This window comes from Barbus barbus (genome assembly GCF_936440315.1).
Source record: "Barbus barbus genome assembly, chromosome: 15".
Lineage (NCBI taxonomy): Eukaryota > Metazoa > Chordata > Actinopteri > Cypriniformes > Cyprinidae > Barbus > Barbus barbus.
In genome coordinates, this window is record NC_136743.1 from 21,425,836 (window position 1) to 21,453,791 (window position 27,956).

The 27,956-nt window shown below is 36.1% G+C and overlaps 1 protein-coding gene across 1 annotated transcript; it reads left to right on the forward strand.

Annotated features, from left to right (window-relative positions):
* The first annotated feature begins 1,402 nt into the window (after positions 1-1,402).
* On the forward strand, positions 1,403-27,503 carry LOC306881580 (uncharacterized protein). The gene is made up of 34 exons (XM_079435761.1): positions 1,403-1,540; positions 1,640-1,791; positions 1,874-1,976; positions 2,854-3,036; positions 3,517-3,652; positions 3,735-3,790; positions 3,927-4,087; positions 4,282-4,429; positions 4,743-4,897; positions 5,005-5,101; positions 5,203-5,229; positions 7,036-7,197; positions 7,313-7,463; positions 7,569-7,636; positions 7,747-7,934; positions 8,206-8,400; positions 8,521-8,525; positions 19,117-19,160; positions 19,263-19,414; positions 19,497-19,599; positions 21,832-22,014; positions 22,422-22,557; positions 22,640-22,695; positions 22,832-22,992; positions 23,187-23,334; positions 23,645-23,799; positions 23,907-24,003; positions 24,105-24,131; positions 25,736-25,897; positions 26,009-26,159; positions 26,268-26,335; positions 26,446-26,633; positions 26,863-27,028; positions 27,180-27,503. Exons 1-34 carry the CDS (start codon positions 1,504-1,506, stop codon positions 27,215-27,217), a joined length of 4,059 nt encoding a protein of 1,352 aa, XP_079291887.1. The 5' UTR covers positions 1,403-1,503; the 3' UTR covers positions 27,218-27,503.
* Positions 27,504-27,956: the final 453 nt, after the last annotated feature.

Genomic DNA, 27,956 nt, shown 5'->3' on the forward strand with positions numbered 1-27,956 from the left:
ATTGTGATTGACATTCCGATTACTTTAACCTCACGAATTGATACTCACCAAGTCCGAAGAATCTGCACGATTGCTGTTCACCCTGTAAATAAACACCTTGTGATTTCACTTACCTTCTGTGTCCGACCCGTTCCATTACAATATGTTAATAATATGCATGTTAATAGCAATATAGCAACTTAATAGCAACTATAGCAGTAATAGCAACTAGTTAATAGTGAGAATTGGTCCCTAAACTAAAGTGTTACTTGTTTATCTAGATTCTAGATAAACAAGTAACACTTTAGTTTAGGAAGACTGACACTAAAATTCATGTGGATAGTACAAATGGCATGCAAAATAAAGTATTTAATCAGTCAAAAATCCCCCCACCCCCCATAATGGACATCCCAGGGTTGTGCAACACCAGTCAAACACTGGTGTGATTTTTTGTGATTTAGTAGCAGATACTGGTACCTGCAATGTTTAATCTGGATGTCATAACACTTCTTTGGTTACTTCAATGAACCTGCATCATTTTGTACTTTACGCTCTTGAGTAATATTTACAATGTACACAAGTCAAATACAGGCCAGTCCATTGATTGCCAAACTCACAAACACAACGGTCTCAGAACAGAGACAACACTGTTTACTCTGAGCAAATGTCTTTACAAATGTACATCTGCTACAAAATTATTGAATCATGTTAAGGAGCATGTAAGGAATTTAAATGCAGACTGTGTTTGGTTTGCAATAACTTGACACACACAGAGATCAGGACTAATTGCCACAGGGACTTTATCTTAACTATAGGATTTTGAGTTAAAATTCCAGTTTCATAAAATACAATTTCAATATAATTGTATTTTATTGTAACTAAAAATAAAAATAAAATAAATGTCAGGTTGGGGCATGTTTAACTTTTAATGCAATTTTTGGTAATACTTTAGATGAGAGAACATGCATTCACTATTAACTAAGAGTTTTGCCTAAACAAACCCCTAATTTGTTGCTTATTGGTAGTAAGTCAGGTAGTTGTAGTAATTATGTTTAGGTATGGGGCCGCGTTAAGGGATCCAGAATATGGTCATGCAAAATAAGGCAATAATATGTGCTTTATACATTCTAAGAAACAGCCAATATGCTAGTAATATGCATGCTAATAAGCAGCTAATGATGTTCCCTAATCTAAAGTGTTAACTAATTTAATAGGTGCATGTACAGTGTAATGGTACTTTTCTACTTTTAATTTATACAAAAAAGAATGCTAATGTTTATCGTTAATAAATGTTTGAATTTATCATTAACTTCACCAGGGAATTTCCGTGATTGAAAATGGCCCCTTCTGCAAAATTGTCAAGTGGTACATAGCCTGCACAAACAGATATTGAGAAATCATGAGCAAACGATGATGATGATGATTGGTCTGGATGTGTTTGTCTGACTCAACCCACTTGTGCTTCCAGAGCTCCTATAAAAGCCCCGTCCTCCCCATGTCAAAAATCCCTGGTGAAGGCCTAACATGAACATCCTGCTCATCTCGTTGCTGGGGTGCTTTGGTAATTGCCATGTTTGATATTTTTGACATGTTTTCTTCAGTTCTTATTTAATTATTGTGCTCAAGTGGACTAACTATTACTGTGTCTTTTTCTTTGCAGTTGTGGCACTGCCCTCAGCCGGCGCTCAGAAAGTCAAATGGTGTGTGAAGTCACAGAATGAGCTGAAGAAATGCCAACACCTCGCCACCAAATCACCAGAGCTTGAGTGTCTTCTCAAATCTTCTCTAACTGAGTGCATGACAAGCATCAAGGTAATAAAACATGCCTATTGCTTTACCTCACACACACTGTTTGTTTAAATAACATTTTTATTAAATAGTCTATGATTCACAGGATGGTGAAGCAGATGCTATAACTGTAGATGGAGAACATATTTATCAAGCTGGACTCAAGCCATATCACCTCCGTCCTGTTATAGTAGAGGAATCGAAAACAAGTAAATATTTTATTTTATTGTGGTGCTGATGACAAGAATATATTCAATAAGATGCAGACTTCAAACATTTTCATTATTCATCATAACCTATAGACCAAATGATTGGTATCATTCAATGTAAACATATTTTATTGCTAATATGACAATTAAATGTAAATTATTGGTAACTCTTTAGTATAGAGACCAATACTATTAACTAGTTGCTTATTAGCATGCCTCTTATTAACATATTGACTGTTTATTAATGCTTATAAAGCACATATTCTACATGATCATATTCTACATTCCTAATTCTTCCAATACCTAAATTGAACTTAATGAGCAGCAAATTAGGAGTTTATTGAGGCAAAACTCATAGTTAATGGTTGATTAATAGTGAGATTTGGACTTAAAATGAAGTGTGACCAAATTATTACATAGACTATGAAGCGCAATTCAGATGGATCTCTTGAACTTTGATTCTATTATTTGATTAGTAGTTCAACTAAATTGTTGACCAGATTTGATTTAGTATTTCAGATTAATGTCACATGTTTTTTATATATAAAAAAAAAAAAAAATTATGTCACTTTATATTTGACATATTCTCCAACTGGGATAAGTTTACACAGAGGGGGCTTCTTTCTCCATGTAGGGGGTTCCTTTTAGCCCAGTGGTGAGACAAGATGGACCCTTTTTATGATTTTTAATTTTGTGCTATAACAACTACATTAGCAAATGTTTCCTTATATTTGTTCTCTTAATAATACATTGGAAGATACATTGCCATTTAGCACATTATTAAATTGTCTCTAAATATATTTTAATTTATCAGTGGTTTCTGATAGATGTGTTTTTGATTCTGTTCACCTTCTTTTTTTCTCCACTTCTTCTCAAGAATGCTGTTATGCTGTGGCTGTGGTAAAGAAGGACACTGACTTTACTATCAATGATCTCAAGGGAAAGACTTCATGCCACAGTTGTTATCAAAGACCTGGAGGCTGGAATATACCCATTGGAAGACTGGTTGCACAAAATAAGATTCCCTGGGGCGGTCCTGATGACATGACTCTTGAGAAGGGTTAGCGTGGCTAGATTATTATTACTGTGTAAATTAATATTACATGGCTCTGAGGAATATTGATATTCAATGGTCTGATATTACCAAACTGGTATTTGTCATAACATTTATTATCATAATCATTATTACTTTTTTTAACCACATTTTGTTATTCATCTAGTTCTTTATCTATAACAGTAATGAATCAGATGATTTGCACATTTACAGTACTTCTGAATTGAAAAATTAGGTGGATATGGCACTATTTTCAATTGTTTTGTGCATGGACTTTTACATTTACATTTATTATTTTAGCAGATATTTTCATCCAAAATACAACAAGCAATTCATCATAAAGAGGCAATAAACATGAGAAGTGCTAGTAATACAAAGTTAGGATAAGGATTGTTTTTTGATGAGTTGCTGTGTGATAAGCTGGATACAATAATAGGTTTTACAATACAATATCAGGTTTTTAGTTGTGTTTTTTGTGTTCTCCAGCTGTGTCACAGTTCTTTTCAAGCAGCTGCGTTCCTGGAATATCAAAAGCCCAATACCCAAACCTGTGCAAAGCTTGCCAGGGTGACTGCAGCTGCTCACAAAACGAGAAATACTACGGTGATGAAGGAGCCTTACAGTACGGTTCACACTAACACACTCTCATATACCATTGTCTTCTCTACATATGAACAACAATATAACTCATGCATTCTCTCCAGGTGCTTGAAAAATGGTCATGGACAAGTTGCCTTTGTTTGTCAGGATGCAATCCCATGTGAGTGATATATTTTTCTAAAATCTAAATAATTATTGACTGTCTTAAAACTGTTAAAGATATTAGATTTGTGGCAGGAGGTTATGATTGCATGGCTGCTGATTTACAAGCTTCTTGTCCAATCTGAACTCTTAAGCGAGTGAAAGACAGAACTTCCAGCTGTTGTGCATGGATGGCAGCAGGAAAAGTGTTGAGGAGTTCATGGACTGCTACCTCGCCAAAGAGCCTTTCCGTGCTGTCATCAGTCGCAAGGACGCTGACTCACAGCAGATTCATAAAGTCCTTAAACAGATTCCGGTATGCCAATTCAAATAAATGTTATATTAGTTATTTTAATTTCTCTTGACCACATTATTACTGAAGAAAGACCCTGACATTGTTTTAAGAAAGGGAGTAATATTGATCTAAATCTAGATATTTAACCATATAATACAATACATTCAGGAGACATTGAAAGCCAGCTTTGAATATTCAACTGTTTTGTTCAACAGGATTCAGATCTTTTCTCTTCTGCTGCTTTTGGGGGTAAAGACCTGATGTTCTCAGACTCTACATCTGAACTGGTGGAGCTCGCTGAGAGCACAGACTCCTTCATCTACCTGGGAGAAGATTATCATGAGGCCATGCGTGCTCTTAGAGGTGACACACAATTATGCTTAGAATGCATTTGAATGTACAGGGTCCCTGAAAAATATTACAACAATTAAGCCTCAAATAATCATGTATTAAACAACATTTATTTAAATTATATAGCATTCATCGATTGCTTAAATTATATATATATATATATATATATATATATATATATATATATATTGACTGTACATCCACTAAAACTGAAAAATGCTCTAGCATTATGTGAGTGCAGACGCCACATGTAAAGTTGTGTGCTGACTATGTATTATGTACTGTTCTTGACATTTACTTGATTGTATGTATAACTTCTTATCAGCTGGGAACCCGTCAGCCCCGACTCAAGACCCGCCAATTGACTGGTGTACCATTAGCCATGCAGAGCAACAGAAGTGTGACAACATAAGCAGTCTGATTGATCGTATCAGGTGCCAGAGGGCATCATCTGTGGAAGAGTGCTTCAAGAAAATCATGGTATTGTTGGGTCAAATGGATGAGTTCTGAGGTTGATGTCAGTTATCTTTATGTGCTGTACACCTGTAGGTTAATATTCTGTTTGATTTTCTGCTTGACTTTAAAAGCGCAAAGAAGCTGATGCCATTGCAGTTGATGGTGGCCAGGTATATATTGCTGGAAAGTGCGGCCTAGTTCCAGTTATGGCTGAGCAATATGATCAAAGTATGAACACTCATATTTCATAAATCAGTTTATAAGCCACCTGTTTGTCAGAATTTACATGTTTGATGAAACCTAATATTATATTCTCTTTTTCCTCGCAGAAAGCTGTGGTGCTGGTGCTGGTGGAGGTAAGTATAACATACTTCCACTTTTGTGAAACACTGGTCTGTCACAGATTACTATGAAAATTTTTCTGTTAATCCTGTTTTAAAGGGATAGTTCACCCCAAGGTTATTATAGTTTTGAATTTTTAAATTAGTTTTATTTTAATATCGTATTCAAATTTGCTAAGAAATTCAGTTTAGTTTTTATTAATTTCATTAATATTTTTGTTAGATTTAGTTTAGTTTGTATTTTGTGAACATTTTTATTTAGTTTTATATAGTTTAGTTTCTGTTTTAGTTTCAGTTTTAATTAAAGTTTAGCAGAATCAACAGATCACTTCCAGAGCGAAGGCCAAAGAAAGACTTAGGCATAATTTAACCTTAGAGGCAAACGTTTAGCGACAGAATTAACCCATGCTGAGATTGAGAGACGGTTAAAGTATACAAATATACACCAAAGGAAGTAAGCCTTTTTACTACATAAATCTAAGTTGCGCTTAATGTCATATCTAATGGTGTGTTGAGACATTTAATATGAAAATAAACGTAGCCTAATTTGGTTATATGTCTTTTTTTTCTTATTTAACTATAATCATGATATTGTAACTGTCGTGTCTTGCGCACTTTTCCTTGAACATCATAAATCATAACACTAATGAAATTCAATAATAACGGCAATCGTAGGCCTATTTAAAGGCTCACATTTGAATGTGTTATTTTCTTTATTTATGAAGAATTATAAGCGTGTGTATGATGTGATTTAGCCTATGCATATTTATTTGATCTAAAGTTTGGCAGTGATCACAAGATGCTAGGACAAGTTTTGTATTGTTTACAGAAAGGTGCATTCTCATCTTTTTTTTTTCTGTTAATTCTCATGATGCGTGTGTTTTTCTTCAAAGCACCAACTTGCCTAATGTTGGTTTGATTGCTTGTGTTAGAAGAGAAAATAAATAAATTTGCCTTCTTGATGTTGTAGATTAATGCGGGTCCGGTTCGGGTCTGTCTTTATGTCAAACGGTTCTGGTCTGGTAGGCTACAGAAATAAATATATAGTGCTGCTGTGGGATAACAGGTCGGGTGTTGTGTTAAGTAGCTACTGTTGGTGCACGTTTATCAAACAGGACCCGTGCAGGACTCTGGTTTAAACCGCTTTGCGTCAGAGATGCACCATTTACAGGTATTTCCCTAAACCGCCACACAGCTCATATATTTTTCAGCCAAGGGGTTAGAACTTAATGATTACGAAAACGATTATTTATTTTTGTTAATTATTATTTTATTTCAGTTAGTTTTTCAATAACTGTTGTTAGTTTAGATTCGTTTTAGTTTTTCAAATATTTTGATATTTATTTTATTTCAGTTTACGAAATAGTTTTTTCATCAATCGTTTTCATCTTAGTTTTAGTTTTCGTTTACGAAAATAACCTTAATTCACCCCCAAAATAAAAACATTCTGTCACCATTTACTCACCTTCCACGTTTTCCAAATCTGGGTGAGTTTAAATAAACAGCAAGGTCCACACCACAACCATAACGATAACGATATTGAATATTGATAACGAATTGGTCACTGACACAATTTTCATAATTATGACTTTGTATGCCACCAGAATAGAATTAAAATGAAACAATCAAGGTGACATTGAAGTGCAGACTTTAAGCTTTAAGTCAAGGGGTTGAACAAAAACATAACATAAAAAGCTTAGGAATTACAACATTTTTATACACAGTCCCCCCGTTTTCAGGGGCTCAAATGTAATAATCGTTATTGTTATCTTTATTATTCTTTGTGTTAACGGACATTTAAACTTTCTGTGATGTTCATAGAGGCCTTAAGTTACTATGCTGTGGCCGTGGTGCGTAAGGGTTCGGGTGTAACCTGGAATAACCTGCGAGGGAAGAAGTCCTGCCACACTGGCCTGAACAGAAGTGCTGGCTGGAAAGCCCCAGATTCAGCCATATGCGGCAATACGTCTGACTGTACCCTATGTGAGTATTCCTAAATATGCACTCACAGTTGGTTAATGATTTTTTTTTTTCTATGAACAATCACACAAAATTATTGTAGTCACATAAAATTGCACATTTACTCTCCGTTTCTCAGACAATTTCTTCAGTGAAGGCTGTGCTCCTGGTGCTGATCCTAAATCAAACATGTGTAAACTGTGTAAAGGCAGTGGGAAGGCAGTGGGAGAGCAGAGCAAGTGCAAAGCCTCTTCTGATGAGATTTATTATGGCTATGATGGGGCTTTCAGGTACTGGATCATATGCCACACACCGTTATTAAAAGGAACATGTGCTTTATTAGATTTGTATTCTGACTCCATAATCTAAAGCAGAATATGATCTTACTCCTATAGGTGTCTTGCAGAAAAAACTGGTGATGTTGCTTTTATCAAGCACACTATTGTTGGGCAGTACACTGATGGTTAGCATGGTTTGCATTAATTAATAAAGATTCACATTTTTCATAGTGGCACATTTTTAAATATTATATTTTTCTGACATGGTCTCTTCTCTGTATTTATATCTGCTTAGGTAAAGGAAAGGACTGGGCTAAGGATCTGAAGTCTGATGATTTTGAACTGATCTGTCCAGAATCACCAGACAAATCAGTAAAACACACTGATTATGTTAATTGTAACCTCGCCAAGGTGCCAGCTCATTCTGTGATCACCCGGAAAGATGCACGCGCCGATGTGGTGAACGTTCTGAATCAGGCTCAAGTGAGTTTATCACAGTTCTGTGTAGATCTTCCTGTCAATTTTTTTTTCACACATTCTGCATTTTAACTATTATAGTGTTGGCTTATAATTATAAGTTGGCTTACTAATTATAGTGTTATTAGCAGGTTGGTAACATCTCAGTAACTATCTGGTCCAGGTCACTCTTTCATTACTTTGTGTTACCAGACCAGATTTTTAACCTCAATATATTTCTACATTTTGTCTGCAAAGTAATTTGCCTTAGTTTTGACTCCTCTTCCCTATGTTTCAGGCTGATCCAAAAGTTCATCTGTTTAAGTCAGAAGGTGAAAGAAACCTCCTTTTCTCTGATTCCACTAAATGCCTTCAAGAGATCACTAAACCTCTGGAGGAATTCATGGGTAAAAAGTACATTGACATGATTGAAAGGACCTACGAGACCGGCCAGGGTCCACCAGGTAAACAGTGTGTCTATTTACAATATCTGGTAAATTATGTCAAAACAAATAGATGTTATTATAAATGTTAAGTTTTATAGCCATGTCTTGACTTACAAAATAGTGTCCACTTAGAATATATTGATTTATTCTGTTCTTTTTCTTCACAGATCTGGTAAAGGCATGCAGTTTTAAAATTTGCAAAGGATAAAATTGACATAAATACACACCAAATACTGGCCATTTGAAATTCAGACAAAGGTCTTGGCATGTTTCCCCAACTAAGAATCTACATTTGTGAATCTCTCTGTTTATTCTGATAAGTTACCAGAATGAGGGAACCATGATGTTCATGTTATGCAGCAGAGTCTGTACAAATTCATATGCTATGATGATCAAACTGTCCACACTCAGGACAGCGATGGATGTGATCAGATTTCTTTATTACAGCAGGGGATGAAATATATATTTTTCCTCAAAACCATGTCTGTGAGTGTTTCATAATTAAAGTCTGAGTTTTGAAAGGCTACAGTATAACCAATATAGGAATAAAAACTTGGTTGAAGGTCTGCACCCTCTTCTGGTGGAGCTGTGCAATTCATATCATGTCAAGCGTTATTGTCATTCATGGAGAAATAAAATAGCATTTTTCTTGCAGGGCCTTTCTTTAACATAAAACTAGTGTGACCTGTCAGACAATAACCACACACACACTATTCATTTATGAATAAATGATTGACAGTCTAAACACAGCTTTAAAGAAAAATATTATAATAGCAACACTTCTTGCAAAGAACATGTATTCCTGAATGGAAGGGCGTAGTTTTTGGTTTGAACATTGGGGGGGCTGAAGTGGACCCCGGGTCATGCTCCCTCTGTGCACACACAGCAGTGAACACACACCCGGAGCAGTGGGCAGCCATGCTGCGGCGCCCGGGGAGCAGTTGGGGGTTCGGTGCCTTGCTCAAGGGCACCTCAGTCGTGGTATTGAGGTTGGAGAGAGCGCTGGACATTCACTCCCCCCACCTACAATCCCTGCCGGCCCGAGACTCGAACCCACAACCTTTGGATTACAATTCCGACTCTCTAACCATTAGGCCACGACTTCCCCACAATTACTTGTTTACATAGGATATAATGCATTTTATATTATTTAGACACTTAGGCTATAGACGGTTTCATCAGGTGCATGCGCGTTGCCACGGTTACGCGTCTGGCCCTAAGTTAACTTCCGTTCTGTGTTTGTTTATCATTCTGGCTCACTGATCTAGAATGGTAATATGGCGCCGACAACAAACGCAGTTAAATGTAAGGTTATGAATAGACTGAAGTTGGGCTCAGGTTGTTGTGCTGTGGGATGCAAACTGACCTGAATGCCTTGTCGAAAATAAAAAAAAATCGGTTTCCAAAAGACCAAGGGAGACTGCAAGCATGGATCACCGCTGTGCGGAGAAAGGCTTGGCTGCCAGGCAAGAATTAAAACCGCGGTCAAGCCAGCCGCGATTGAAATTAATACTGCGCGCGTGTTGCTATACTTACGGTAATTGCAGCACCAACAAAGAGGGAACGCGCATTCAAAGCGCTTTTCATTCTAGACGCCCAGAATTGAGATATAATGACTTTTTTCTGTTTGTTTTATGTACATCTGCTTAATATTCGTGTTATTTATTGCTGTCTTTGTATCTGTATTAGGCCTACTATATTCTTCTACCTGCATTTATTGCAAGATTCGTAGAAAAGGAGATATGGGACATTAATCGATTTAGAGGGGTATTACGACCCCGTTTCTAATAAGTACAAGAAATGAATGGCCAGTTCTTAAACAGGACGTCCTACACTATATGCACGCCTCATATGAAACCATTTTACGGCAGAATCTTTGAGATATGGGACATTATTACACTTTAGAGAGCTATAAAGACCTAATTTCTAATAAGTACAAGAAATGACTGGTCAGTTCTTATATAGGACATCCCATACTATATGTACACATCATATGAAACCATTTTACTGCAGCGTCTTCAAGATATGGGACATTATTCTATTTAGAGGGATACAAAGACACCATTTCTAATAAGTACAAGAAATGAATGGTCAGTTCTTATACGGGACTTCCCATACTATATGCACACCTCATAATAATCATTTTTACTACACCGTTTTGAAGAAATGTTGCATTATTCAACTTCAGAGGGCATGTAAGTTGAAGAAAAAAATGATCAGTTCATATACAAGACGTCTCATGCTATCTGCATACCTCATATGAAATCTTTTTTTCTGCAGCATTTTACTGCAGAGTAATATGCTATTGTCTAATTTCAGTGTCCCAAAAACATCCCATTTCTAATAAGAAGAAATGGACGATCAGTTCTTATATGGGACATCCCATACTTTATGCACACCTCATATGAAAACAGCTTGCTGCAGAATTTTAGAGATATGTAATATTACAACACTTTAGAGGGCTACAAAGGCCTAATTTTTGAGTAGAAGTAAGTAGAAGTCATGAGTGGTCAGTTCTTATATGAAGCTATTTTGCTGAGACACTTTAGAGAAAGGTAACACTTTAGAATAGGGAACACTTGTTCACTATTAATTATGACTTTTCCCTCAATAAATTCCTAATTTGCTGCTTATGAATAGTTAGTAAGATAATTGTTAAATTTAGGTATTTGGTAGGATTAGGAATGTAGAATAAGGTATTGTAGAATAAGGCATTAATATGCATGCTAATGAGCAGCAACTTAAGAGACCCTAAAATAAAGAGTTACCTATAGAGAAATGTACCATTATATTTTACTTCAAAGTCTTATAGTGTCACGTAGCACTCGGGGCAAGGAGCGAGGAGACACGGAAATAGCAATAGCCAGGTTTATTCAAAACACATAGCGTGGAGCTAGGGGGAAAAAAGAACACATATGACGTTTAATACTGGACACAGGGACAGGGAAACACAGGGCTTATAAACATGGAGAAATCAACAAGGAAGAACAGAAACAGGTGCGGGGCAATTACACACAGGGCTAGGGACTAATTAACTAATGAACAGGGAACGAGGACAGGAACAGAAGGCCAAATATGGACACGAGAGGTGGGGGAACACGAGACACAGACTGACATATAGAGAGGTCTAATCTACAGTACGTGTAATCTAAGTACAAAAACAGTTGATTCTTATAAGTCATTTCCCATCTTCTATACATACATTAGAGGAAAACATTTTACTGTATCATTTTTAAAGTGCATGGTATTATTTCAATTATATGATTATACAACTGTACATGTATGCTTTCTAATAAGTACAAAAAATCAACAGCCAAATCTTAATGGACCTCCCATACTATCTGCACCCTTTATATTAAAAACATTTTACTGTAGCAATTTGGAGTTCAAAATCAAGAAAATTCTCAGACATTGCACAATTTTTCCAGTATTGAAAACTAGAAATATTATTTCAAATAAGTAAAAAAAGGCTATTTCTTCAAAAGTACCTCCTACTTTTTCAGCACACCAAATGAGAAGTCTGTGTACTGTGGCAGTTTGAAGTTGCATACATCCGAATTCAACAAAGTTTTTAAAGACAGTACATTATTTCTCCAATTCTGATGCTCATAGAAACATCAATATAAATATGTAGATAAAAATAATGGCCTTTGCATGCAAGGTACCTCCTATTTTATCAGCACAGCTAAAATGAAGTCACCCACTGTCAGAAATGTCACACTATACCTCACACAGTTTCAGAACACTTAATATGGAGTCTTTGCTCTGTAGCAGTTTGGTTTGGAACATGGATGGGTCATAGCGTATGCCCAGTCTTACTTCTGGAGATCTCACTAAAGGTTCTGTTTTTCTGAACTGCGGCTGGCTTGACCGTGTTTTTCTGAACTGCGGCTGGCTTGACCGTGTTTTTCTGAACTGCGGCTGGCTTGACCGCGGTCAGAGAGCAGCGGCCGCGGCAAAGCACTGAAGCTCGGCGGTATGGAGCGAATTTTGTGCCAATATTCATCAAACAAATCCAGTGTTTTGCAAAGAAAAACTTGACTTTCAAACAAACACAAAGTGATTTTCAAATACAAAACTCTTTGAGAGAAAATGCAGAGGTATGGACAAATATATGTGTTGTGTGTTACAACTGTGAGACTCATTTGCCTTTTTATGAGGAAACTTGGCTTGATTTTCTCACAAATGCGACAGGCTGATTTTCTCACAAATGTGTGCAGGCTGATTTTCTCACAAATGCGACAGGCTGATTTTCTCACAAATGCGACAGGCTGATTTTCTCACAAATGCGTGCAGGCTGATTTTCTCACAAATGCGACAGGCTGATTTTCTCACAAATGCGTGCAGGCTGATTTTCTCACAAATGCGACAGGCTGATTTTCTCACAAATGCGTGCAGGCTGATTTTCTCACATGTGCAATTGAGCAACTTTCTTTTCCAAAACAGCAGATGGTGCTGTTGGTCAATTTACGCTAGTCTCTCGAGACCTGAAACACCTCTTTACCTTTTCAGACCAATATGAGTGGGGAACAGGTGAGTTTCTGTCTTACTAGATCTATAATTAACCATTTAGATGTTTTCACAAAGCGACCCTACTACAGTGTCAGTGAAATTCACAACAAGTGCTGTAAAGTTGTTAATATGATTGATTAGTTCAAAAATCAGAGGTGACATGGCTAAACATTTAACTAGGCTGTCTTTCCCTATAAAAACTGATCCATTCTCCGTACCTCTTATCCTCTGTTGGATCGCGGGATATAGAATATACATATATATACATACAATTGTTCAACATTCAAAGTAATGCAGGGGTATAACAATATATCGTGTCACAATATATTGTAATACTAAAATGCAAATGTATAGTGGATAGCGACAATATTGTGTACCAAAAATGAAAGCTTAGACAATTTAATTTAGTATCAGATATAGTAATATCACCCAAGCGGTCATTAATTATTCATAAAAAATTAAAACAAATCACATTATTTAGTGCAATATCTAAAACTTTTTTTTTTAAATGATGTAACTGTGCAATCATTTGTCTAAAATAATTACGTATTTTTTAGCTTAGCAAAATTATGAATATTTATTTTCTGGTGTCACTCTTGTCCTGTCAATTGGGGAGAAGGATCAAGTGATAGGATCACGCTGATATAATACTAAATTCAGCATTTTAATAAACAGTGGTTTAATAAACAGCGTGCTACACGGGTGAAGACACACTCTGGACAGCGAGGACTCTTCTAGGAGTGACTCAGATGACGAACGTTTGCATTTAAAAAGCTACATAATTTCAGTTGAATTTTTCCAAACAGGCTATTGTCAGACTAAAATCTGCTGGTATATTGGTTGAAATATGAAATATCTCTTTACAGGCCACTTTTAGTTTGAAATGTTGTACAAGGCATGTATATTACTATATATAAACATAAATATGATAAACTATGATATCCCTTATGAAAATTAAAGTTGTTTTTACTATTGTAAAAGTGTGGTAACCATGTTTTTTTGCAGGTTACCATTTCAATATAGGCAGCTTTACTACAAATACCATGGTATTTATTTAGTAAAACCATGGCTAATTTTCGTAAGGGATATTAATGTTTAGATTATATTTTGGTACATTTATATAGCTGAATCACAATAAAGCTCACCTGAACTTAAACTCGTTTGATTATAGTAGTCTATTTGTATAATTAGTTTAGCCTACTCCTTTTAGTAGGTTGTCTATGTGTAGTTTTATACTTGTTTAAACTTTTACCACAGAGGTAGCCTACAGCATTTCTCTCCACTGTAGGCTATGTTTCAACATATATAGCAGAAAGACAATAAATCTTACTTGACCTAACGTAAAAAATAAAATTCAAAATGCTTCCATTTTTGGTACACAATATTGTCGCTATCCACTATACATTTGCATTTTAGTATTACCATATATTGTGACACGATATATTGTTATACCCCTGCATTACTTTGAATGTTGAACAATTGTATGTATATATATGTATATTCTATATCCCGCGATCCAACAGAGGATAAGAGGTACGGAGAATGGACCAGTTGTTATAGGGAAAGACAGCCTAGTTAAATGTTTAGCCATGTCACCTCTGATTTTTGAACTAATCAATCATGTTAACAATTTTACAGCACTTGTTGTGAATTTCACTGACACTGTAGTAGGGTTGCTTTGTGAAAACATCTAAATGGTAAATTATAGAGACAGTAAGACAGAAACTCACCTGTTCCCCTCTCATATTGGTCTGAAAAGGTAAAGAGGTGTTTCAGGTCTCGGGAGACTAGCGTAAATTGACCAACAGCGCCATCTGCTGTTTTGGAAAAGAAAGTTGCTCAATTGCACATGTGAGAAAATCAGCCTGCACGCATTTGTGAGAAAATCAGCCTGTCGCATTTGTGAGAAAATCAGCCTGCACGCATTTGTGAGAAAATCAGCCTGCACACATTTGTGAGAAAATCAGCCTGCACACATTTGTGAGAAAATCAGCCTGTCGCATTTGTGAGAAAATCAGCCTGCACACATTTGTGAGAAAATCAGCCTGCACGCATTTGTGAGAAAAATCAGCCTGTCGCATTTGTGAGAAAATCAAGCCAAGTTTCCTCATAAAAAGGCAAATGAGTCTCACAGTTGTAACACACAACACATATATTTGTCCATACCTCTACATTTTCTCTCAAATAGAGTTTTGTATTTGAAAATCACTTTGCGTTTGTTTGAAAGTCAAGTTTTTCTTTGCAAAGCAGATTGTGTTTATTTGCAAAACACTTGATTTGTTTGATTAATATTGGCACAAAATTCGCTCCATAGGGTTCGTCTTTGGGAGATGTGTGTGTACTTCTAGCATGTTTGGTTGGTAAAATAAATGTTGTAAATTCAAATCAGAGCGTCTTCTGTGTCTGGAATGGCTGTATTCTTGAGTCTATAAGGTAACAATAATATAATAAGATAACCTTGTTTGAAATGGGTTTGGCTAAAAGAAAATTTTGGTTTCGTCTATACTACTAGGTACTTATACTATATTGACTGGGTTAAATAGAATTGCATTACTAAAAAGAAACTAAAATACAATTTTCATTGACGAAAACTAGACTAAATGTCATCAGTTTTCGTAGACTAAAACTAGACTAGACTAAAAAGAGTATGAACGTGACTAAAACTAATAAAAACTAAAATGACAGCTTCACACAAAGACTAGACTAAAACTAAAACTAGATAAAAAAGTTCGTCAAGACAAACTTTAGGTTGGCTTGAGAAAGCCTAGCCTGAAAGTTTAAAAGTTTAAAAGCAGTTGTAAAAGCTTGAAGTTTGAAAATTTAGATGGATGGATTGCATAGATATTGTTGCTAGCATGTTTTTAGCATGATTATCTTGAAACAGTTTAAAAGTTTAGATAGATAGTTACACAGATAGATAGATAGATAGATAGATAGATAGATAGATAGATAGATAGATAGATAGATAGGTAGATAGATAGATAGATAGATAGATAGATAGACAGACAGACAGACAGACAGACAGACAGACAGACAGACAGACAGACAGACAGATAGATAGATAGATAGATAGATAGATAGACATACAGACAGACAGACAGACAGACAGACAGACAGATAGATAGATAGATAGATAGATAGATAGATAGATAGATAGCATGTTTCAAGCATGATTAGCATGTTACTAGCATGTTGCTAGCTTGATAAACAAGTGACTAACATGTTGTTAACATGATTAGAAAGTGACTAGCAGGTTGCTAGCATGATTAGCATGTTGCTAGCATGATTTGCAAGCTTCTAGCATATTGTTAGTATGTTTCTAGCATGATTAGCATGTCACTAGGATAGATAGATAGATAGATAGATAGATAGATAGATAGATAGATAGATAGATAGATAGATTAATTAGAAATAAGCATGTTATATGCATATGCAGGTTGGTAGCATGATTAGCAAGTGACTAGCATGTCGCTAGCATGTTTCTAACATGATTAGCAAGTCACTAGCATGTCGCTAGCATGTTTCTAGCATGATTAGCAAGTGACTAGCATGTCACTAGCATGTTTCTAGCATGATTAGCAAGTGACTAGCATGTCGCTAGGATGTTTCTAGCATGATTAGCAAGTGACTAGCATGTTGCTAGCATGTTTCTAGCATGATTATCATGTTGCTAGCATGTTTCTAGCATGATTAGCATGTTACTAGCATGTTGCTAGCATGACTAGCAAGTGACTAGCATGTCGCTAGCATGTTGCTAGCATGATAAACAAGTGACTAACATGTTGTTAGCATGACTAGCAAGTGACTAGCATGTCGCTAGCATGTTTCTAGCATGATTAGCATGTTACTAGCATGTTGCTAGCATGATAAACAAGTGACTAACATGTTGTTAGCATGACTAGCAAGTGACTAGCATGTTGCTAGCATGTTTCTAGCATGATTAGCAAGTGACTTGCAGGTTGCTATCATGATTAGCATGTTGCTAGCATGATTTGCAAGCTTCTAGCATATTGTTAATATGTTTCTAGCATGATTAGCATGTCGCTAGGATAGATAGATTAATTAGAAATATTAGATAGATGAGTTTGAATGAGTTTGAATGGATTAGAAATAGTACATAGAAGGGAAGTCTGATTGAGTCTAAGGGCTTCAGTTTGTTTACGTTTGAATTTTGACAGTTGGAGTTTGAATCTTGGCTCATCTGAACATTCCATGAATGTAAGTCTATGGGATTTTTATGATTTTTAATATTCATTTTTATGAAAACTATACGTCGGATCAGTTAGAAAAGATATAGCACACTAAGTGAGATCAGTCTGAAGAGCTGGGCTGAGTTTGGTGGTTCTAGCTTGAAAGCTCTAGGAGGAGATGCGTTCAGAAATTTGGCTAAGAAGAATAATAATAAGCTTAAGTAGAAGATCAGTAGGTTGGCTTTCTCAAGCCAACCTAATTAAAACAGGCCGCCAAAAACAACACTACTGTTGAGCTGATAAATGCAATGTGATCACCGACTGAATTCTGACTGAAACATGACAAGGTTATTTTTCTATGTAAACGTGTTAGATTGACATTAGCAGGGGCGTAGCCATCATTTCAGAAGCGAGTAGGGAGAGAAATACTATTCTGTCAAAAATAATAATCTCTTAATAATTTTTGCTCTTGGCAATAAATAAAGTACCATTATAAATGCTGGTTATTTTTAAGACTGTATTTTCCACACACGAATCACAATGACAGTGTTGTTTGAGCAGCATTCACACACAGTGGTGTTCAGAGAAGTCACACTAGAAATATGTTATTCAAAGTCTAATTTAAACAAAAAAAAAATTATGAAAAAATGCTTCAGAAATATAAGATTCTGCACTATTTGTATGATAAACAATTTTTTATCAGACTTTTATCTCAAAATGTAAATAAAGATTATGTAGGCCTACTGTATAAAACAGCATGTATTTAATAGGCACAGTGTATTTCTAGATGGAAGACTGACACTAAAGAGAGTTGATGTGGATATGATGATAAATGATGTATTTAATCTGTCAAAAACGCTTTTACTGATTTTTGGTTACTTTGCTGAACCTTCATCAGTTTGTACTTTACGCTCTTGCATTGAATAATATTTACAATGTACTCAAATCAAATACGGACCAGTCCACTGATTGCCAAGTGCAAAAACTGCTAAATGTTCTCCAAACAGAGACAACACTGTTTACTCTGAACAAATGTCTTTACGAATGCAGCCATCCACCACAAAATGAGTCAGTCATGTTAAGCAGCATATAAGGAATTTGAATGAAGACATGTGTTGGACAATAAATCATTAATACTGATGCATACAACAGCAGAGATCAGGATTAATTGCCACAGGGACTTCACCTTAACTAGTTTGAGTTAAAATTCCAGTTGAATTAACGATTTTAATATCCTATATACATACATATACATATATATATATATACTGTATATATGATATTAAACACACACACACAAACACACTCATTTATGTATGTGTATATATATAACAAACACACACACACACACACACAATAAAATTACACTAACATTCAGTGTCCACTGTATAATGAATGTAGATTTTAACTAAAAGGTTCAACTGTGGTTGAAGGGTATTTTCCATTAATGTCAGGTTAAGGGCAAGTTGTCAGTTGTTTTTAATTAAATTTTTGGTAACACTTTAGATTAGGAAACACATATTCACTATTAACTAAGAGTTTCCCCTTTCAATCTGCATCTTATTGATAGTGAGTGAGGTAGCTGTTTGTAATACTTATGTTTAGGTATGGGGCCGGGTTAAGGGTTCCAGAACATGGTCATGCAGAATAAGGCATTAATATGTGCTTAAAAAGTACTAATAAACAGCCAATATGCTAGTGATATGCATGCTAATATGCAATAGTGAATGGTATTCCCTAATCTAAAGTGTTTTCTAATTTTCTAGGTGCATGTACAGTATAATTGTACTGTTCTACTATTAATTTATATAAAAAGTATAAAAAAATAAATGTTTGAATTTAACATTAACTTCACCAGATAATTTCCATGATAGAAAATGGCCCCTTCTGCAAAATGTGAACTGGCACATAGCCTGCACAAACAGATATTGAGAAATCATGAGCAAACAATGATGATGATGATCTAGTCTTGTATGTCTGATCCAACCCAATAGTGCTTGCAGAGCTCCTATAAAAAGCCTTGTCTCTCCTGTCTCCCCGTGCCAAAAATCCCTGGTGAAGGCCTAACATGAACATCCTGCTCATCTCATTGCTGGGGTGCTTTGGTAATTGCCATGTTTGATATTTTTGACATGTTTTCTTCAGTTCTTATTTAATTATTGTGCTCAAGTGGACTATTAACTATTACTGTGTTGTTTTCTTTGCAGTTGTGGCACTGCCCTCAGCCGGCGCTCAGAAAGTCAAATGGTGTGTGAAGTCACAGAATGAGCTGAAGAAATGCCAACACCTCACCACCAAATCACCAGAGCTTGAGTGTCTTCTCAAATCTTCTGTAACTGAGTGCATGTTAAGCATCAAGGTAATAAAACATGCCTATTGCTTTACCTCACACACACTGTTTGTTTAAATAACATTTTTATTAAATTGTCTATGATTCACAGGCTGGTGAAACAGATGCTATAACTGTAGATGGACAACATATTTATCAAGCTGGACTACGTCCATATGCCCTCCGTCCTGTCATAGTAGAGGAATCGAAAACAAGTAAAAAATGTTATTATTTTATTGTGGTGTTGATTACAAGAATATATTTAATAAATAAGATACACACTTCAAACATATTCATTATTCATCATAACCTATAGACCAAATGATTGGTATTATTCAGTGTAAATTGATATTTTATTAATATGACAAGTTAATATAAATTACAGGTCCTTTTCAAAAAATTAGCATATTGTGATAAAGTTAATTATTTTCTGTAATGTACTGATAAACATTAGACTTTCATATATTTTAGATTCATTACAACACAACTGAAGTAGTTCAAGCCTTTTATTGTTTTAATATTGATGATTTTGGCATACAGCTCATGAAAACCCAAAATTCCTATCTCAAAAAATTAGCATATTTCATCCGACCAATAAAAGAAAAGTGTTTTTAATACAAAAAAAGTCAACCTTCAAATAATTATGTTCAGTTATGCACTCAATACTTGGTCGGGAATCCTTTTGCAGAAATGACTGCTTCAATGCGGCGTGGCATGGAGGCAATCAGCCTGTGGCACTGCTGAGGTGTTATGGAGGCCCAGGATGCTTCGATAGCGGCCTTAAGCTCATCCAGAGTGTTGGGTCTTGCGTCTCTCAACTTTCTCTTCACAATATCCCACAGATTCTCTATGGGGTTCAGGTCAGGAGAGTTGGCAGGCCAATTGAGCACAGTAATACCATGGTCAGTAAACCATTTACCAGTGGTTTTGGCACTGTGAGCAGGTGCCAGGTCGTGCTGAAAAATGAAATCTTCATCTCCATAAAGCTTTTCAGCAGATGGAAGCATGAAGTGCTCCAAAATCTCCTGATAGCTAGCTGCATTGACCCTACCCTTGATAAAACACAGTGGACCAACACCAGCATCACTGACTGTGGGTACTTGACACTGGACTTCAGGCATTTTGGCATTTCCCTCTCCCCAGTCTTCCTCCAGACTCTGGCACCTTGATTTCCGAATGACATGCAAAATTTGCTTTCATCCGAAAAAAGTACTTTGGACCACTGAGCAACAGTCCAGTGCTGCTTCTCTGTAGCCCAGGTCAGGCGCTTCTGCCACTGTTTCTGGTTCAAAAGTGGCTTGACCTGGGGAATGCGGCACCTGTAGCCCATTTCCTGCACACGCCTGTACACGGTGGCTCTGGATGTTTCTACTCCAGACTCAGTCCACTGCTTCCGCAGGTCCCCCAAGGTCTGGAATCGGTCCTTCTCCACAGTCTTCCTCAGGGTCCGGTCACCTCTTCTCGTTGTGCTGCGTTTTCTGCCACACTTTTTCCTTCCCACAGACTTCCCACTGAGGTGCCTTGATACAGCACTCTGGGAACAGCCTATTCGTTCAGAAATTTCTTTCTGTGTCTTACCCTCTTGCTTGAGGGTGTCAATGATGGCCTTCTGGACAGCAGTCAGGTCGGCAGTCTTACCCATGATTGCGGTTTTGAGTAATGAACCAGGATGGGAGTTTTTAAAAGCCTCAGGAATCTTTTGCAGGTGTTTAGAGTTAATTAGTTGATTCAGATGATTAGGTTAATAGCTCGTTTAGAGAACCTTTTCATGATATGCTAATTTTTTGAGATAGGAATTTTGGGTTTTCATGAGCTGTATGCCAAAATCATCAATATTAAAACAATAAAAGGCTTGAACTACTTCAGTTGTGTTGTAATGAATCTAAAATATATGAAAGTCTAATGTTTATCAGTACATTACAGAAAATAATAAACTTTATCACAATATGCTAATTTTTTGAAAAGGACCTGTATTACATAGAATATGCAATGCAAATCAGATGAATCTCTTTAACTGTGATTCTGTTATTTGATTTGTCATTCATTATTTATTTATTAAACTAATTTGTCAAAATAGACAACATTCATTTAGTTTTAGTTTCAGATTAATGACACATTTTTTGAAATATAAAAATAAATAAATAATGATGTCATATTATATTTGACATATTCTGCAAAAATCAGATAATAGCTGGGATAAGTTTATGCAGGCTTCTTTCTCCATGTAGGGGGATCCTCTTAGCCCAGTGGTGAGACAAGATGGCCCCTTTTTATGATTTTTAATTTTGTGCTATAACAACTACATTAGCAAATGTTTCCTTATTTTTTCCCTTAATAAAAATCATCATCATTCAGCACATGATGAAACTGTCTCTAAATATCTTTTAATTTATCAGTCAGATGTTTTTAAATCTCTTCACCTTCTTTCTTCTCCACTTCTTCTCAAGAATCCTGTTATGCTGTGGCTGTGGTAAAGAAGGACACTGACTTTACTATCGATGATCTCAAGGGAAAGACTTCATGCCACAGTTGTTATCAAAGACCTGGAGGCTGGAATATACCCATTGGAAGACTGGTTGCACAAAATAAGATTCTCTGGGACAGTCATGATGACCTGCCTCTTGAGAATGGTTAGTGTGGCTTATTATTGTGTAAATTATTATTACACGGCTCTCTGGAATATTGATATTCAGTTGTCTGATATTTCTTAATATTGACCGTCATCCATTGCAACTTTGCATCCACCTTATTTTTAATACAAGAGCAGACACGACTATTTTTAACTTGAATGTGCAAGACTTCCAATTTGATCTCAGTCCAGTATGCTGCTTGATGTTGCAAACTAGTATTCGTCATAAAATGTATTATCATAATCATGAGGACTTTTTGTTTTTACTCCACTTTGTTATTCTTTTGTTATTTATCTATAGCAGTTCATTTATCAATTTACAGTAAAATTTGCTTAATTCTGCATAAAAAAAAAATCAATAATACAATACAATATCAGGTTTTTAGTTGTGTTTTTTGTGTTCTCCAGCTGTGTCACAGTTCTTTTCAAGTAGCTGCGTTCCTGGAATATCAAAAGCCCAATACCCAAACCTGTGCCAAGCTTGCCAGGGTGACTGCAGCTGCTCACAAAACGAAAAATACTACGGTGATGAAGGAGCCTTACAGTACGGTTCACACTAACACACTCTCATATACCATTGTCTTCTCTACATATGAACAACAATATAACTCCTGCATTCTCTCCAGGTGCTTGACAAATGGTCATGGACAAGTTGCCTTTGTTTGTCAGGATGCAATCCCATGTGAGTGATATCTTTTTCTAAAATCTAAATAATTATTGACTGTCTTAAAACTGTTAAAGATATTAGATTTGTGGCAGGAGGTTATGATTGCATGGCTGCTGATTTACAAGCTTCTTGTCCAATCTGAACTCTTAAGCGAGTGAAAGACAGAACTTCCAGCTGTTGTGCATGGATGGCAGCAGGAAAAGTGTTGAGGAGTTCATGGACTGCTACCTCGCCAAAGAGCCTTTCCGTGCTGTCATCAGTCGCAAGGACGCTGACTCACAGCAGATTCATAAAGTCCTTAAACAGATTCCGGTATGCCAATTCAAATAAATGTTATATTAGTTATTTTAATTTCTCTTGACCACATTATTACTGAAGAAAGACCCTGACATTGTTTTAAGAAAGGGAGTAATATTGATCTAAATCTAGATATTTAACCATATAATACAATACATTCAGGAGACATTGAAAGCCAGCTTTGAATATTCAACTGTTTTGTTCAACAGGATTCAGATCTTTTCTCTTCTGCTGCTTTTGGGGGTAAAGACCTGATGTTCTTAGACTCTACATCTGAACTGGTGGAGCTCGCTGAGAGCACAGACTCCTTCATCTACCTGGGAGAAGATTATCATGAGGCCATGCTTGCTCTTAGAGGTGACACACAATTATGCTAAGAATGCATTTGAATGTACAGGGTCCCTGAAAAATATTACAACAATTAAGCCTCAAATAATCCTGTATTAAACAACATTTATTTTAATTATATAGCATTCATCGATTGCTTAAATTACATATATATTATTTAGTCTGAACTGTGAACTTTGATATTGACTATACATCCACTAAAACTGAAAAATGCTCTAGCATTATGTGAGTGCAGACGCTACATATAAAGTTGTGTGCTGACTATGTATTATGTACTGTTCTTGACATTTACTTGATTGTATGTATAACTTCTTATCAGCTGGGAACCCGTCAGCCCCGCCTCAAGACCCTCCAATTGACTGGTGTACCATTAGCCATGCAGAGCAACAGAAGTGTGACAAAATAAGCAGTCAGATTGATCGTATCAAGTGCTGGAGGGCATCATCTGTGGAAGAGTGCTTCAAGAAAATCATGGTATTGTTGGATCACATGGATGAGTTCTGAGGTTGATGTCAATTATCTTTATGTGCTGTCCAAATGTAGCTTAATATTCTGTTTGATTTTCTGCTTGACTTTAAAAGCGCAAAGAAGCTGATGCCATTGCAGTTGATGGTGGCCAGGTATATATTGCTGGAAAGTGCGGTCTAGTTCCAGTTATGGTTGAGCAGTATGATCAAAGTATGAACACTCATATTTCATAAATCAGTTTATAAGCCACCTGTTTGTCAGAATTTACATGTTTGATGAAACCAAATATTATATTCTCTTTTTCCTCGCAGAAAGCTGTGATGCTGGTGCTGGTGGAGGTAAGTATAACATACTTCCACTTTTGTGAAGCACTGGTCTGTACTGTACTGTGAAAACTGGTCCGCTAATCCTGTCTTAAAAGAATAGCTCACCCCAAACATTTTTTTTTTTCATCATTTACACACCCTCATGTTATTCCAAACCTGTATAAGTTTCTTTCTTATGTTGAACACAAAAGAAGGGTGATACTTTATTTTAACATGTCTTTGTTACACACGTTACATGCACTTACTGTTATAATTAGCAATTAATTATGCATAATTACTTCATTTTTGGGTGAACTATCCAAAAATGAAAATTCTGTCACAATTTACACAACTTCCACTTTTTCCAAGCCTACATTAATGGCTTTCTCTGTTAAAAACAAAAGAAGATTTACTGAAAAATTCTGGTAACCAATCATTGTATACTAGCCTTTGACTTCCACAGTATTTTTTCCCATACGATGGAAGTAAATGGGGTTAAGCAACTGTACGATCCACACATTTGGCCCAAAGAAGGTATCCAATGGTGGCTGAAGGTTTCCTGCGTGTTTGGTTCTTTTCAATGCGCAAAGTTCTTTAATTTTAGTTAAACTCTAATCTGACTCCATTTTATTATTTTATCTGACTCCATTTTATTATGACCTCGTATTTAGGTTGAAATTTTGCAACATTTCCTTAAGTACTTCACACCAAGACCAACACCCCCCGAGATGGAGACAAGACCTAGCAATTGTAATTTGCATTGATTGAGTTAACACCTTTTGGTACAAAAGGTAATTTTGCATGAAAACCACTGGGAACTGACCCGCCCTCTACAGTGTGCAAAATATCTCTGAACTCTTAGGATTTGTATTACCTTGTAGTTTACTTCCTGCAAGAATGAGACCATTGTACCAGTCGCCCTGAGACAATTCAAATGATACCAAACATGACTGTAAATATCACTTGCATTAATGTAGAACATTCCATTCTACTATTGACCATTCTGAGTGAGCTGAGTGAAGGATGGGTGAGGGGAAGAAAGGGGATGAAAAGGTACCGATGCATATGTGAGAGAGGCGTTTTCCCGCATTTTCTCTCAGTGGGATGTGGAGACAGGTGTCTGTATGTTAATACATTGTGTGTGTGTTGTCCATCTCAGAAGTTCAAAGTGTCTGAGGTTCTGTAATTCTTACACAACTTTTTGGTTACCAACATTCTTCAAAATATCATCTTTTGTGCTCAAGAGAAGAAAGAAAGTCACAGTAAATGATGACAGAATTTTCATTTTTGGGTGAACTATCCCTTTAATGCACACCTGTTGACACCAAGGATGATAATGATATAATTTTAAATTTGTTTTAATGATATAAATTTGTTAAATTTAAGCATCTAAAATGAATAGAATAATCCACTTTCAAAACTATTTTTTCCAGCTGATAAACTATAAAAACAATCAGAATCAACCCTGCTTTAAGGAGCATTTAAAGTGATAACAAAAGTGCAGAGCATGTTTATAGCAAACACAACATTATCATTCATTTGTGTCGGCGCTAATATCATTATTGTTATAGTTATCTTTATATTTATTGTTCTTGGTGTGAATGGACCTTTAAACTTCATTTCTGTGATGTGCACAGAGGTCTCAAGTTTCTATGCTGTGGCCGTGGTGCGTAAGGGTTCGGGTGTAACCTGGAATAACCTGCGAGGGAAGAAGTCCTGCCACACTGGCCTGAACACCAGTGCTGGCTGGATAGTCCCAGATTCAGCCATATGCGGCAATACGTCTGACTGTACCCTATGTGAGTATTACTAAATATGCACTCACAGTTGGTTAATTTTTTTTTTCTATGAACAATCACACAAAGTTGTTGTAATCACATAAAATTGCACATTTACTCTCCGTTTCTCAGACAATTTCTTCAGTGAAGGCTGTGCTCCTGGTGCTGATCCTAAATCAAACATGTGTAAACTGTGTAAAGGCAGTGGGAAGGCAGTGGGAGAGCAGAGCAAGTGCAAAGCCTCTTCTGATGAGATTTATTATGGCTATGATGGGGCTTTCAGGTACTGGACCATATGCCACACATTGTAATTAAAAGGATAATGTGCTTTATCAGATTTGTACGCTGACTCCATAATCTAAAGCAGAATATGATCTTACTCCTCTTGTAGGTGTCTTGCAGAAAAAACTGGTGATGTTGCTTTTATCAAGCACACTACTGTTGGGGAGTACACTGATGGTTAGCATGGTTTGCATTGATAAATAAAGCTTCACATTTTTCATTGTGGCACATTTTTAAATATTATATTTTTCTGATATGGTTCCTTTTCTATATCTGTATCTGCTTAGGTAAAGGACTGGACTGGGCTAAGGATCTGAAGTCTGATGATTTTGAACTGATCTGTCCAGAATCACCAGACAAATCAGTAAAACACACTGATTATGTTAATTGTAACCTCGCCAAGGTTCCAGCTCATGCTGTGATCACCCGGAAAGATGCACGAATCGATGTGGTGAACGTTCTGAATCAGGCTCAAGTGAGTTCAGTGCAGTTCTGTGTAGAATTTCCTGTAATTTTCATTTTCAGTTCAGTTTTCTTTCACACATTCTGCATTTGGTCTATTGCAGTGTTAATAGCGCAGGGTGGTTCAGTTCACTCTTTCATTACTTTGTGTTACCAGACCAGATTTTTAACCTCAATATATTTCTACATTTTGTCTGCAAAGTAATTTGCCTTAGTTTTGACTCCTCTTCCCTATGTTTCAGGCTGATCCAAAAGTTAATCTGTTCCAGTCAGAGGGTGAAAGAAACCTCCTTTTCTCTGATTCCACTAAATGCCTTCAAGAGATCACTAAACCTCTGGAGGAATTCCTGGGTAAAAAGTACATTGACATGATTGAAAGGACCTACGAGACCGGCCAGGGTCCACCAGGTAAACAGTGTGTCTATTTACAATATCTGGTAAATTATATGTAAAAAAAAATAGATGTTATTATAAATGTTAAGTTTTATAGTCATGTCTTGACTTACAAAATAGTGTCCACTTAGAACATATTGATTTATTCTGTTCTTTTTCTTCACAGATCTGGTAAAGGCATGCAGTTTTAAATGGTGCGGATAAAATTGACATAAATACACATGAATACACACCAAATACAGGCCATTTGAAATTCAGACAAAGGTCTTGGCATGTTTCCCCAACTAAGAATCTACATTTGTGAATCTCTCTGTTTATTCTGATAAGTTACCAGAATGAGGGAACCATGATGTTCATGTTATGCAGCAGAGTCTGTACAAATTCATATGCTATGATGATCAAACTGTCCACACTCAGGACAGTGATGGATGTGATCAGATTTCTTTATTACATCAGGGGATGAAATATATATTTTTTTTCCTCAAAACCATGTCTGTGAGTGTTTCATAATTAAAGTCTGAGTTTTGAAAGGCTACAGTAAAACCACTATAGGAATAAAAACTTGGTTGAAGGTCTGCACCCTCTTCTGGTGGAGCTGTGCAATTCATATCATGTCAAGCGTTATTGTCATTCAGGGCCTGCTTTAACATAAAACTAGTGTGACCTGTCAGACAATAACCACAAACACACACACACACACTATTCATTTATGAATAATTGATTGACATACTTGACAGTCTAAACACAGCTTTAAAGAAAAATATTATAATAGCAACACTTCTTGCAAAGTATGTGGGTTCCTGAATGACATGAGAAGATTTCTGAGGACAGACACATACAGAGATTATTTGTTTAAGTTTAATTTTGAGTAATTTGGCCCTTCATAATAAAATGTGTTGTTCATCATTATTAATAGTGGTAGTCCACTTTATTTTTTTAATTT

Bases quoted from the DNA above. Each gene is read 5' to 3' on its own strand.
- LOC306881580 (XM_079435761.1), top strand. From the start codon at position 1,504: ATGAACATCCTGCTCATCTCGTTGCTGGGGTGCTTTG. The intron at 1,977-2,853 runs GTAAATATTTTA...CTTCTTCTCAAG, and splicing joins AGTAGAGGAATCGAAAACAA to AATGCTGTTATGCTGTGGCT. The intron at 23,800-23,906 runs GTATTGTTGGAT...TGACTTTAAAAG, and splicing joins AGTGCTTCAAGAAAATCATG to CGCAAAGAAGCTGATGCCAT.